The 12921-nt window shown below is 42.3% G+C and overlaps 1 protein-coding gene across 1 annotated transcript; it reads right to left on the bottom strand.

The window, feature by feature from the left end:
* Positions 1–1695: 1695 nt before the first annotated feature.
* On the bottom strand, positions 1696–12681 carry LOC136582710 (chymotrypsinogen A-like). Its single transcript, XM_066583921.1, has 7 exons — positions 12585–12681; positions 11802–11905; positions 9162–9241; positions 8885–8963; positions 4526–4706; positions 2117–2250; positions 1696–2032 (listed from the first exon to the last, which is right to left on the bottom strand). The coding sequence occupies exons 1-7, from the start codon at positions 12634–12636 to the stop codon at positions 1871–1873; spliced, it is 792 nt and encodes a 263-aa protein (XP_066440018.1). The 5' UTR covers positions 12637–12681; the 3' UTR covers positions 1696–1870.
* Between the last annotated feature and the right edge of the window lie 240 nt (positions 12682–12921).

The following is a 12921-nucleotide window of genomic DNA, read 5'->3' on the forward strand; positions in this document are numbered from 1 at the left end:
GAATAAAGAATTCTCTACAGCAGCTGTCACAGATGAGAGTTGCGGTAGCGGATCCAGCTGCCGGCACTCAGTAATTGTTTTTGAGGAAGGAGCTTTACGTTTTAGCCCTTTCCTGAAAAAACAAGGCAAAGTAGTGTAAAAGATAATAAACCCCACATATTGACCTTGCTTCAGCTGCCGGGGCTCAGCCACATCCTCTCAGTGCTGTCCCCAGCTCCCCAATACAGTTCTTTCAGCAGCTCTCACCTGTCATTGATTCAGTGAGAGCTGCCTGTGATTGGCTGAGGTGCTCAGCCAATCAGAAGCAGCTGTCTGTGATTGGCTGAGCACCTCAGCCAATCACAGGCAGCTCTCGCTGAACAAATGACAGGCAAGAGCAGCCTGTGATTGTCAGAGCGCCTCAGCCAATCACAAGCAGCTCTTTCAGCAGGCGAGGTTTTTAAATCCCCGCCTGCTGAAAGAACTGCATTGGAGAGCCAGGAACAGCACTGAGAGGACATGGCTGAGCCCCGGCAGCTGAAGGAAGGTGAGTATGTGGTGTTTATTATTTTTTACACTACTTTGCCTTGTTTTTCAGGGAAGGGCTTATACTTAAAGCCCGTCCCTGAAAAATGATTACTGGGTGCCGGCAGCTGGATCCGCTACCGCAGCTTTCATCTGTGACAGCTGTGGTAGGGAATTCTTTATTCCCCGCGGGGATTTAGAATTCCTCTGCCGTATCTCTCACATCTGTGACAGGTGCAGCAGGGAGTTCTTTATTCCCCATGGGGATAACGAAAATATCTGCCTCATGCGGCAGATGTGTTCTTCATTCCCGAGGGGGACACGGCGGACAGGTAAGGATTTTTTTTCTACACTAAAATGTTTGTTTTTCAGGGAGTAGCTTATATTTAAAACTCTTCCCTGAAAAACAATTCAGGGGTGCTGGCAGACCATTGCCTTCAATGGAGCCGCCGGCAGCAGCCGCGGCTCCATTGAAGGCAATGCGCACTTGCATAAACACGTGTTTTGGCACATACAGGGGTGCGCACCTATGGACGCACACGCACATGCTCATGTGAAGCCACCCTTAAAAGTGATGGGAGAGAAATACTTTTTTGCACATGATAAACTACATACTATCTTGTCCAGTGGTGTTAATATACATTACAGACATTCTCCCATTTTGAGGAGGTTACTGTCTCCCTTTAGACATCCTGAGACAAAAAAAGCATTTATAAGATTAAGTACCCATATTGGTATACATACTAAGGGTGCGTTCACACGAACGTATATCGGCTCGGTTTTCACGCCGAGCCGATATACGTTGTCCTCATGTGCAGGGGAGGGAGGCTGGAAGAGCCCAGGAGCAGAAACTGAGCTCCCGCCCCCTCTCTGCCTCCTCTCCACCCCTCTGCACTATTTGCAATGGGGAGAGGCGGAACGGGGGCGGGGCTAATTCCTGGAACTTAGCCCCGCCCCCGTTCCGCCTCCTCTCATTGCAAATAGTGCAGAGGGGCGGAGAGGAGGCAGAGAGGGGGCAGGAGCTCAGTTCCTGCTCCTGGGCTCTTCCAGCCTCCCCCCTCTGCACACGAGGACAATGTATATCGACTCGGCGTGAAAACCGAGCCGATATACGTTCGTGTGAATGCACCCTACCACTGAGAAATCTACCATTATTACCAAAAAATGATGACGATCTTTAATTAGACCAGATCATGTATATTATTTATTGGTATAATAATTGTATTTAGAGCATTATGTATTAACTGTACATTTCTTTTGCTTCTATTTTTGGCCCATCCTTTATTGTAATGTGAATATAATTAGTTGTTACAAAGTAAAATCCTGTTGTAGCACTTCTCAATGAACAATATTCATAGCGCTACATTCAGTTAGCAGCAACAGTCTGGTCCAACCAGCTTCTAAGAGCTGTAACACGAGCGTATACAGCAGGTGTAGATGTAGAGCAGGAAGAGCTTCCCCAGGAAACAATGCCAGCCAAGGTCCAAGCTCCATTTTTCTGGCATACGAGAGGCCCACCTGAGTCACCCTATAGAAGAATGCAAAAGAAAATGTGTGGGCAAACAAAAAAACAAACTCATAAAAAATAAACAATATCCTTAAAATATCATACCATGCAGGAGGAGGCTCCAGATGCTCCAGCACAGATCATGGTGCTCTGGATTTTGTTTCCCCAGTATCTCTGGCATTCAGTACTGGTCAGAAGAGGGAGAGACACCTGCTGCAATTTGCTTGGGGATATTTGTGCTAAGAGAAATAGAAATGTAATGTTTAAAAGCTATGTACACCTTTGCACTCCATTTTTTAATCAATACGTCTTTGGAAATGAAGACTTTTTGTAATTGTTTTTCATTAAAAATTTCTGATTGTTTGCTTTCTATGCTTGTATTGTTTTCCAAGGCACTGCAGACTGGAGGACTGAAATGTTAGCAAAATCCTTCAGTGAGAGTAGACTGCTGGCTGCCTCCCAGCCCCTCTCCTAGCCTGCTCTGTTGGGGGAGAATACTGTGAGGGGAGCACATTACACAGTAAGGCATTTCTGAGAAACGAGCACTCGGTATTATTGTATCTTGACGCCACCAGGAAGCTAGGGGTTTGACAAGAAAAATGCCTTGTCACACCCCAAGCTCCCAATTGGCTGACGTCGCCAAGGTCCTAGCAGCACAGTCTCTATAGATATTTGGCTGCTGTGGACGATTAGGATTTATTCTCCTGTTAGCCTTGCATCATTACCTGTACATACTCCCATGTTACACCTGTAATATGGAAGCATTTACAGTAAAGAATGTAATGTTAACAGCAAAAACAACCGAAATGCTAACCCGGCAGTGCCATTACAAATGCATACAGACAATCCTGCAATCCGTTGTTTCGCCTGTGTGCCACCTTCTGTCGCCAGCCTTCCGTCCATCTCCTGCCACCACCGCAACGCATAAAAGCCACACGGACAGCGGGGATCAGCAGCAGGGTGGAAGGGGCACGGAAGAAGCACCGCAACGGGGACAAAACTTTACTACCGGGGAAGACAAGGAGAGCACTGGCATACCGGGAGCTACAGCAGTGCTGAAGGAGAGTGAGAGCGCCAGCAGCAGGGAAGAGCCTGGAACAATTACTGCAGCTGCGGGGGAGCTCAGAGCCAGGAGCCGAGTCAGAAGAAACATTGTGCCATGACAGGAATGTACAGTGCCAGCAGCGGGGAAGGGCCAGCGACACTTACACCACCAGCAGCAGGGGACCTTCCATCATGAGGAGGGAGGAGGGGGAGCTGACCTTGTGCTGATCAGTGCTGGGAACGCTCCCCTCCCTCAGCCAGAAATCTCAATGGAGGACTTGAGGCACAGCAAGTATGAGGATTTGTAAATGCATAAAAATGAAGTTTCCTTGCAAAAGTAGATAAGTGCATCATGTTTTTTCTCTGCAGTGACTTAGGCCTCCTGTCCACGGGGGATATTTCACTGTGTTACCCGCGGCAATAATCTGCACGTGGGTAATACAATGAATGCTTTCCATAACTATGGAAAGCGCAGCCTGATGTACACGAGCGGAAAATCGCAGCGATTTTCAGCTCACGCATAAAAATTGCTGTGATTTTCCACGATTAACCTATGATAATAATAGGTTCATCGCAGAAAATTGCGGTGACAAAATGTTCTCCCACGGTGTCTCCCGCGGTGGAAATTCGTGAGATATGTGTTTATTGATGCTTCACGGCCAAAGGTTTCCATAGCCTTTAAAAAAATACAATATTGAGTAATTTAATTGACAGCATCATAGTAAACACATACATTTTAGAGACTCATTAAACGAGTTGTCTCATGAAGACAACCCCTTGTTTATGTCCCCTACATGGACATCATAGAGGTGGTCCCCCCTTTCAGGCCCCCCTCTGTATAGGTGGCTTCCTTTCTGGCATTGGCATTGGAGTTGTCATTGTGTTACATTAAAGGTCATTTATCTGAATGGCCACCATATAGAGCATTTCAGCTTTAGGGGACCCGTCTGGCTAACCAAGGTTTTCCCCAGCAAAATCAGCTATTTACAATGGGTGCTGAGAGCTGGTGCATTTTCATTGATGAGACAATCCATTGAACTATAAAAATGTTTTGTTCCTGAGACTTTGGGACTGATTCCATATCAAGTTACCAAATATCGGAAGTAATGTCAAGGAGCTTGCCTTAGGATATGCTAATTTGTTTAAAGGGGATTTCCATTGCAGAAATCCACTACTTGCAAATGCCTCCTTATTCAAAAATATGTCTTTTCCCATGGCAACATGCTTTTCATTTATAAACTACATTGGAGTTTATAAATGCATACAGAGTGGATTCTGAATGCTAATGCAGAGCAAGGATACTTTTTCATAGTGCAGTAGAGACAGAGGCCTGATTGGTCAGCTGCCAGAGTAGAAAATGAGTGCAGCATTTTCCTGGCCCCTACTGTGTTTTTAGCAAGAATTAGCAATATTTTGATACTATGTATACAATATACACCTCCTATAGTTACAGCACTTATAACACCTTACATGCAGCATTAATGTAGCCCCATCCAGTAGTGACACATCTCTGTCCTGCATTGAACACATCACTGCTAGCAGCAACGCAAACAGGGGACACACGAGTGTTGAAAGTAGCTGCGCTGCTGAGCTTCAGAAGAGTAATGTCATTCACAAAGCTGTTAGAGTTGTAGTTGGCGTGTCTGAAGACCTGTCAAAACAGCACATTTTCCTGTCAGTAACTTTTCTTGCTTATAGTTATATATACAGGGTGTCCAGAAAAAATGTATACACACTTCAGTAGAGGTTATCTATGTTCTTTTTTAAAATCTGAATTGAATTATGGTAGCAATATGTAGTATTATGTTGTCTCTAAAGATGTTAGTAATCGCACAATTGATAAAGCCACCATGTGGTTATTGTGAGAATCAAATACAATGGTGGAGGAATGTTTGACTTTGCTGAACTCAGAAGTGTTTGAATGTTAATAGTGACTACTTTGCGCACCTAATGTTTAAGTTAGGCCTCATATCCATGGGTGGTCGGATTTCGCATGCAGGAGCTTGCAGTGGAATCCGACCCTGCCCATGGCCAAGAACCCTGCGTATCTGTCGGGTCTTCTTTTTTCTATATTGAGTAAGTGTGCGGATGTGCCGGCTGGTGCACCGGTGCACATGTGCAATACAGTCTTTTTTTAAACTCCTACTTTACCGCAGAATCCATGGCCCGTCTGCAATTCAATGGAAGTTGTCTGTGCGGGAATCGCATTGAAATAGATCATGCTGCAATTTTCTTTCCAAACCCAAAGATCCGCAGAACAAATCCATATGGTTTAATTCAGGTGCGGACACTAATGCTTCGCTATGGTCAGTTTGAATTATTGATTTTCCGTGCGGGTGCCCTGAGCAAATCAAATCAAATCTGCTCGTGGACATTGGGCCTTACATGAATAACACATAATGTCTACATTAAGTCAAAGTTGGGTTATAACAATGTAGAGTACAAAGCAAAAATTAACAAGATTTTTGTGTCTCCCATGTCTCCTGAAAACTAACATGTACATCAATTATGCAAATGATTGATTCCCAGGTATGTTGTCAAAAACTACAGTGTGAATTTTAGAATGGATCTCAACTTCATAGCTACGAAACGTTTTGAGAAAGGAACAAATTTGGGAAATTTTTAAAAAATCTCTAAGGGACCTCATATTCTGTTTCTAAAGCTGAAAATGATTTCTCTTTACCAACACTTAAGAGATCTGAAATAAAGAAGATGCCCTTCTTCACCCAATTTTTGATAAGTAAAATCAGTTATAAAATATTCAAGAGTTTCTAGGGATGGCTTAACAGAAATTTTTCAATGTTGCCGGAATTTTCCCTAAAACAAACATTTCAAGAGTGTAACAAAGCTATTATGGGAGGAGATTACTATGGAGGATTAGAAGGGAGGCGTGTATTCATAATTTTATTAGTTAACGTGTAAGCTGGTAGAAGTGGTCTCAATGATCTATTACTATTTAATTGACGCTCTAAAAGGCCAGCTAGAATTTGGAGATCTCAAACCCCACTCTTTTAGTTGATCGATACCAATCGATTATTAATAAGGCAGAAGGTTTGATATGTTTAAACGTCCCTGTTTCCAATGAAGATAGGCAATAGATGAGGTGGCCCTCAGTCTTTTGCGATTCCAAGTAAAGTTTGAGAGTTGTTTTTGAAATTTGACTATTATGGAATGTGGGATTGGGAAGGCTATAGTACAGAAGTAATAGAGAATTTCAGGTAGGATAAGCATTTTATAAACTGTAATTTGACCAGCCCAGGAGATTTCTTGTTTGGAGAGAGTGTTAAATTCTGTTTGAAGAGAGGACAAGAGAAGCACAAAATTGGATGTAATGAGGTTAGATAGAGAAAAGCAATGTTTAATCCCAATATACGGTATATTATCCTTCTGCCAGTGGAAGGGAAATTATTGTGGATTTAAAGCCTTCAATGCATCAGAAATACCAATACCCAGGATTTGTGATTTATTTGTGTTAAGCTTATAACAGGAAACCTGAATAAATCGAGAGAGGGTATTCTATGCTGCTCCTAAAGGGTAATGGATCTGAGAGAGTCAATATCACATCATCTGCGAACAAACCTATTTTGTGTTGTCTGAGGTCTGTCGAGATACCTTCAATATTAATATTAGCCCTAATCATTTCTGCAAGAGGTTCTATTACTAGAAAAAACAGTAGAGGTGATAGGGGACAGCCTTTATGAGTTCCATTAATAATTTGAAATGGTTTGGAGAAAACAATATCTACAAGAGAGTCCAGTGGCTTTCCAGATTTGGGGATAGTAACAATAGTTGCCTGGAGAATTTCATCTAGTAGTCAGCCAAATGAAACAGCTCTATTACATGTGTTAGTCAAATGTGGGCCAAAATAGAATCAAAACGTTTATAATATTCATTGGCAAAGCCCACTTGGCCAGGCATTTTGTGAGATTTGATGAATTTGATTTTTGAGATCTAAAGAGGAAATTGAGCAGAAGACATTGATGGAAGCTCAGTTTTTGAAGACAGTTGTTTATTAGGGGTAAAGTGGGCTGGGCAGTAGTCAAGTCATCTTTCAAGTTATATAGCTTGGAGTAAAAAGAGCTAAATTTGTTTGTGATGTGCTGGGGATGAATGATCTTGGTACTAGAACTGTCTAGTTTGATTAGATATGCAATCTTTGCTTTAGATTGTTTTTGTTTTTGTTTGACTGAGGTAGCCATTAATTTAAATGGGTTTATTAAAGGAGGAGTAGTATCTTGTGTGGGAGAGTTTTAAGTCTTTTTCATAATCTTCTAGAAGCTTAAGGCCCCCTGCGCATGGGCAAGTTGGATTCCACACGCGGAATTACACAGTGGAATCTCGCCCTGGCAGCAGCCGCGTCCGCGCATACCTGCCTTTTGTCTTTACTGCGGATGGTCCGCACGGCTTGCCATTGGACATGTGCAGTACAGATTTTTTTTTAAGCTCCTGCCTTTCCCATGTCATCGCTTAGTGATGATGCTGAATCCGCGCAAAAGTGCAGCATGCTGCAATTTTTCCTCTGCAAGCGAAAAACCGCAATTGGTTTCTGTTCTAGTGAAGGAAGAATCACTTTTCCATAGCATGCTATGGACAGTATTTGCTGCGGAACCCAGAGGTAGATGCTCGCTCTGGATTCCACAATGCAAATCCGCCCATGTGTAGGCAGCCTAAGTTTTACTTTTGTTTCTTAATTTGAGAAGGTCATTGTGGTAAGAATCTAAAGAAGAGACGTATTGGTTTTTCAAGCTTACGAATTTGTATAAAACGATCATTGATGCGTGATTGTTTACATTTTTATGCTACGAGCTAGTTTTTATTAGAACTCTACATATAAATGCTTTGTGGGCCTTCCAAGCAGAAAACATGTCAGTTTCAGGAATTGCATGTTGTTTTTTCAACTGCGGTCCTTTACTTTTGATAAGATCCATATCCTCAGCTAAAAAATAATGGAGATTATTTAGATCATTGTGTGATTGAGTCAGTTCACCTATTTTATTTTATGTGTGGTTCACTCTACCACCAAGCTCATATATAGAACAACTGAAAGTGGTAGATAACCGATTTAAGCCATTTTGGATAAACCCTTTCACTGCCAGCATCATTTCATTTTTAAAGACATCTGATGCTGGTTGATTAGAAGAAAACATATTAAAAAGAGGATTTGCAGAGTTAGCTGGTGTAGAAGGAAAAAAAAATAAGAGACTTACAATTCTTAGGCCTTTGTTTTTCTGGGCTATCTGATGGTGAAACAGCAGGTGCTGTGCATGCAGAGGGAGAGAGTGTCTCCCTGCTTACTCATCAAGTCTGAAGAAACTGTGGTGGCGAGACCTCTGGAGGCTCAGGTAATTAGCTGAGTGAGCCTGATGAAGATCTGCAAGGGACCTCCTCACTGTCCCGTGAGACGCCTGGCGAGGAGAAACTATTGGCCTCAGCCTCAGTGTACTGTCAGCTGCAGCGAGTGGTAAAAAAAACTCTCCGGCGCACTGGCTGCATCTTAGAAGTTCAGTAGCGAGTCATCATGGAGATCCCCGTGCAGGAATCACCTGCAGGTATCCTGTAGTGTCAACATATGATGAGGGAACAGAGCGGAGCTTACAGGAAAGAAGCCATCTTGGCCCACGTCTTGGCAACACCTGCCTTTCTACAGATATTTTTCATGTTGAAGTGTATATACATTTTTGGGACACACTGTATTTATCATTTAGAATTATCCATGATTTACATTTTACAAGAGATAAATGATACATTACAAAATCTCCAAGTGTCCTTATTTGTGATGTTTTTATACATGTCTATGCTTGTATGTTTAACCTTTTTTGTGGCGCTTACCCTAGCAATGGTCTTGGTCTGAATAGGCTCAGCAGAGGAGGAACGATCATATTCACCAAGAATCACACGGTGGGACGTTCTAGGTATTAGAGAAGTATATTCTTGTTTTTACTTTGACATTTACCACATAATGTAAGATAAATAGGTAAAGAATAACACTCGCTCCTGTTACATTTCTGTCATTTTAGAATATTTCTGTCAAATCTAGTAACAATTCAGTATACATCAATTCACAATATAGGAACGCCAAAATTGAAGTCAGTTATAAGTTACTCACGTGACGCCACAGTGAGCAGCAGTAACAACCCACAGACTGTTGATCAGAGAACCACCGCAGAAGTGGAATCCTGTCCAGTCCTGTAGAGTGCAACCATATGTTTTACTCAATTGCTTGCCAAATCAACGAGAAAAAACTATTAAAAACTTACTATGATAACATTTCATAGTTTTTTCACCTTGGTAGAACTAAATGGTTCAGTGAGGGTGCTTTCATAGAAAAAAAAAGGAAATTTAAAAGTGTTTTCACTGGTGTTATTCACGTTTTCCCCCCCAAAAAACACTGCAGCCAGAGGTTAGTTATGAAGGAACAGCAAAATATGAAATGCATTACAAGCAGTGTAGATTTTTTTGCGGCATCTTTTCTTACTTTTAATTTTTTTTTGTGGGACAGTGGCTTTTTCCTGTGTTTTTTAATATAGAAAAGCCAATGTAAAAATACCAAATCTGAATCCTGTCGTGATTGAAAACAAATGCCAATGAGTGTAGAACACACAAGTGAAACAAAAGCCATAAAAAATGCACTGTTTGTAGTGAACTTCATATTTCCCTAATGAACTGCAGCCAACTGCATCTGTTTGCAGTGTATTTGCCACAAGAAATGTGAAAAAAGCTTTGAAAATGGCACTAAAAATATGTGAGCATGACTGAGCATGTGTGACCACCTTGAAACAATTACTATGGTAGCCACAAAACAGAGAATGCAAGTGCCTCTATTCTATCATTAGTCCTTTAATATCTGGGGATAGAAACTTTTTAACAAAAGCGTAAATACAAAAGAATGTTTAGAAATGTGGGCCGACTTTTATCATAAACAATATTTTTAACTGCACAACCCCCTTAAGGCAAACTATATCTACATTGTTACATTGCATGGGATTTAAAAAGTGTGGCACACTGGGTGATACAGGGCAATCTGCTTCTTTGGTAGTATGGGTTGTAATCTTGTATGGTGTGGTGCACGTATCTTTGGCTGACATCTTTGGTATCAGTTCACATGTGCAGACTATTTTGTCTGCAGTAATCCCTCCCCCAATTTGGTTTAAGGTGTGTGCCTGCATTTTGGTCTGCACTAAACAATTGCTCCCTCATATCGCAATCTGGCTCTCTGCATGCTATCAGGGAACATGGTGATTGAGCTTGCTCTGCAACGTATCAGGAGATGCATACTTGGCTTCTTTTTCTGTGAGTTACATTTTTGTACATTTTTTCTCTCAACTCTGTGATTTTGATTTTAAAAGTAGGACTATTCAACAAATGCAGTAAACATACATTAATACTATGCCATTAAAAATAGAAGCCCATAAACATTTTTAACAGTGTGGTATAGCTACTGATTTGGAGTCTTCATAGTCTATTTGCTTATAAGTAAAATTTACAATGAGAAAATAAACTCTTAAAGGCGTTGTCTCGCGAAATCAAGTGGGGTTATACACTTCTGTATGGCCATATTAATGCACTTTGTAATATACATCGTGCATTAAATATGAGCCATACAGAAGTTATTCACTTACCTGCTCCGTTGCTAGCGTCCCCGTCGCCATGGTTCCGTCTAATTTCGGTGTCTTCTTGCTTTTTTAGACGCGCTTGCGCAGATCCGTCTTCTCCTTTCGGCTCCGCTCGGCAGCATCGGCGTTTTGGCTCCGCCCCCTTGTACGCGTCATCGTGTAGCTCCGCCCCCGTCACGTGCCGATTCCAGCCAATCAGGAGGCTGGAACCGGCACACGTCATGGTGCAGAATGCAAACCTCTAGTAGCCCAAGAATGCTTTCACCGGTTTAGGAGAAACACCCCCCCCCCCTAATGTGCAGGGAAAAGAAAGCAGCAGGAGATGTAACCTACAGCTGCCATCACTTGAGCCTGAGGAGGCTTGCTTAATGTAACTTTGGACGTGGTCCATTCTGTGGCTACAGGGACCTCACAGACCACTATGCGATAAGGGTCACTTACATTCACCACAAGTGAACCTTCAGCGGCCCTTTAAAAAGCCTCCCTGGCATTGCCTTGCTACATAGAGGGAGGGTCTGTCCGCACACCCTATAAAACGAGTGAGCAATAGCACTGTGCCATCCTACAACGTTCACCCCGCCATATGAAGGATTAGGATCTGATTAGACGGGCTAAATGCCTGAGATATTGGGTAGACGAGGAGACACCATCAGCCTGTGAGCTTTCCATCTGGCACTGCCCAGAATTACAGAACAACCCTGCATTATTTATACTGGTGATAAGTGCCAGCGGTAAACACAAGAAAATGCCAGCGAGCTGCGTCTGGAAGAAGGCATCGCTGAGCAACACAACATGCAGAGCGAGTGACTCACTATTCTGCTGGCACACGTCATGGGGCGGAGCTACGTGATGACGCGTACAAGGGGGGCGGAGCCAAAACACCGATGCTGCCGAGCGGAGCCGAAGGGAGAAGACGGATCTGCGCAAGCGCGTCTAAAAAAGCAAGAAGACACCGAAATTAGACGGAACCATGGCGACGGGGACGCTAGCAACGGAGCAGGTAAGTGAATAACTTCTGTATGGCTCATATTTAATGCACGATGTATATTACAAAGTGCATTAATATGGCCATACAGAAGTGTATAACCCCACTTGATTTCGCGAGACAACCCCTTTAATGTTTCTCACATTACCTGAAGAGACACCTGCCATGGCCAGGACCCAGACACTGCATTTTCACCATTCACAATCCTGGCGTAGCCGGAAATTACAGGCTTGATGCTCGGCACACCACAGCCTAAATATTGAAAAGCATTTTTCAGTGTAAGGCTCTTTCACACGGGCAAACATTTTCTGCATTCTGCACTAAAAATACACGCTTTAATCCGCCACTACAAATTCCACCCGAAAGTCTGCAAGTCTTGTTGCAGATTTTAATATAGAATGTCCGGGAGAAGCAAGCCATTTTCATTCCACATCAAAATCCGCAGAGAGCCATGCAGATTTAATGAGACTTTCTGTGCTTAATACAGAAAAATTCTGCCCTTGTGAAAGGGTCCTAAATGATTATGTGTAATTCAAAGAATTACAGCACATCCACAAATACTGCACATTTTTCATATAGATTTCAGAAAGCCACAGTGGATTACCGTATGGGTTTTGTGAATGAGATTTAACAAATCCTATCCACATGTGGCAGATGTTTTGCACACAAAAATTGACAGTTGCTGCTGATTTTTAAATTCACAGTATGTCAATTTCTGCTGTGGATTTCCACAACAGATTTCACCCTTTTCAATGTAGAATGGTGAAATTAGAAATCAAAATCTCTGCAAAATCTGCTATTGTTACAAATGCAGATTTTGCTGCAGATTTGCGTTGAAACATGGGGCCAGATTAGCAGAGAAAAAAATCTGCCTTCTGAGGATCTGGCTTTAAAGTACTAGCACTTGTACTGAAGGAATTTCCCAACTTACCAAGGGCACCTCCCAAAAGGGCAAGGCATGAAAGGAGCCAAAGGACTGCCATGGTGATCCGCTGCTTGAGAAAGTGTTTTGAAAGTTAACTTGTTCCGTTTATATATTCTCAAGTCACCAATCACATTAAAACACGGGCCCTTTGGAAGTTCATGTATAAATATTAATTTTAGCACTTCTTATCATAAAGCCTTGAGCTGATATAGAACATTGAAAACAGGTGTTACATTTGACCACACATTTGACACAATTCTATTACATGCAACGTAAATGGACAACAGACATAATACTGGGATTTTCCAGCCCGGTTAATTTGCTTGCAAATGATACAGAATGT

This window comes from Eleutherodactylus coqui, chromosome 11 (assembly GCF_035609145.1).
Source record: "Eleutherodactylus coqui strain aEleCoq1 chromosome 11, aEleCoq1.hap1, whole genome shotgun sequence".
Lineage (NCBI taxonomy): Eukaryota > Metazoa > Chordata > Amphibia > Anura > Eleutherodactylidae > Eleutherodactylus > Eleutherodactylus coqui.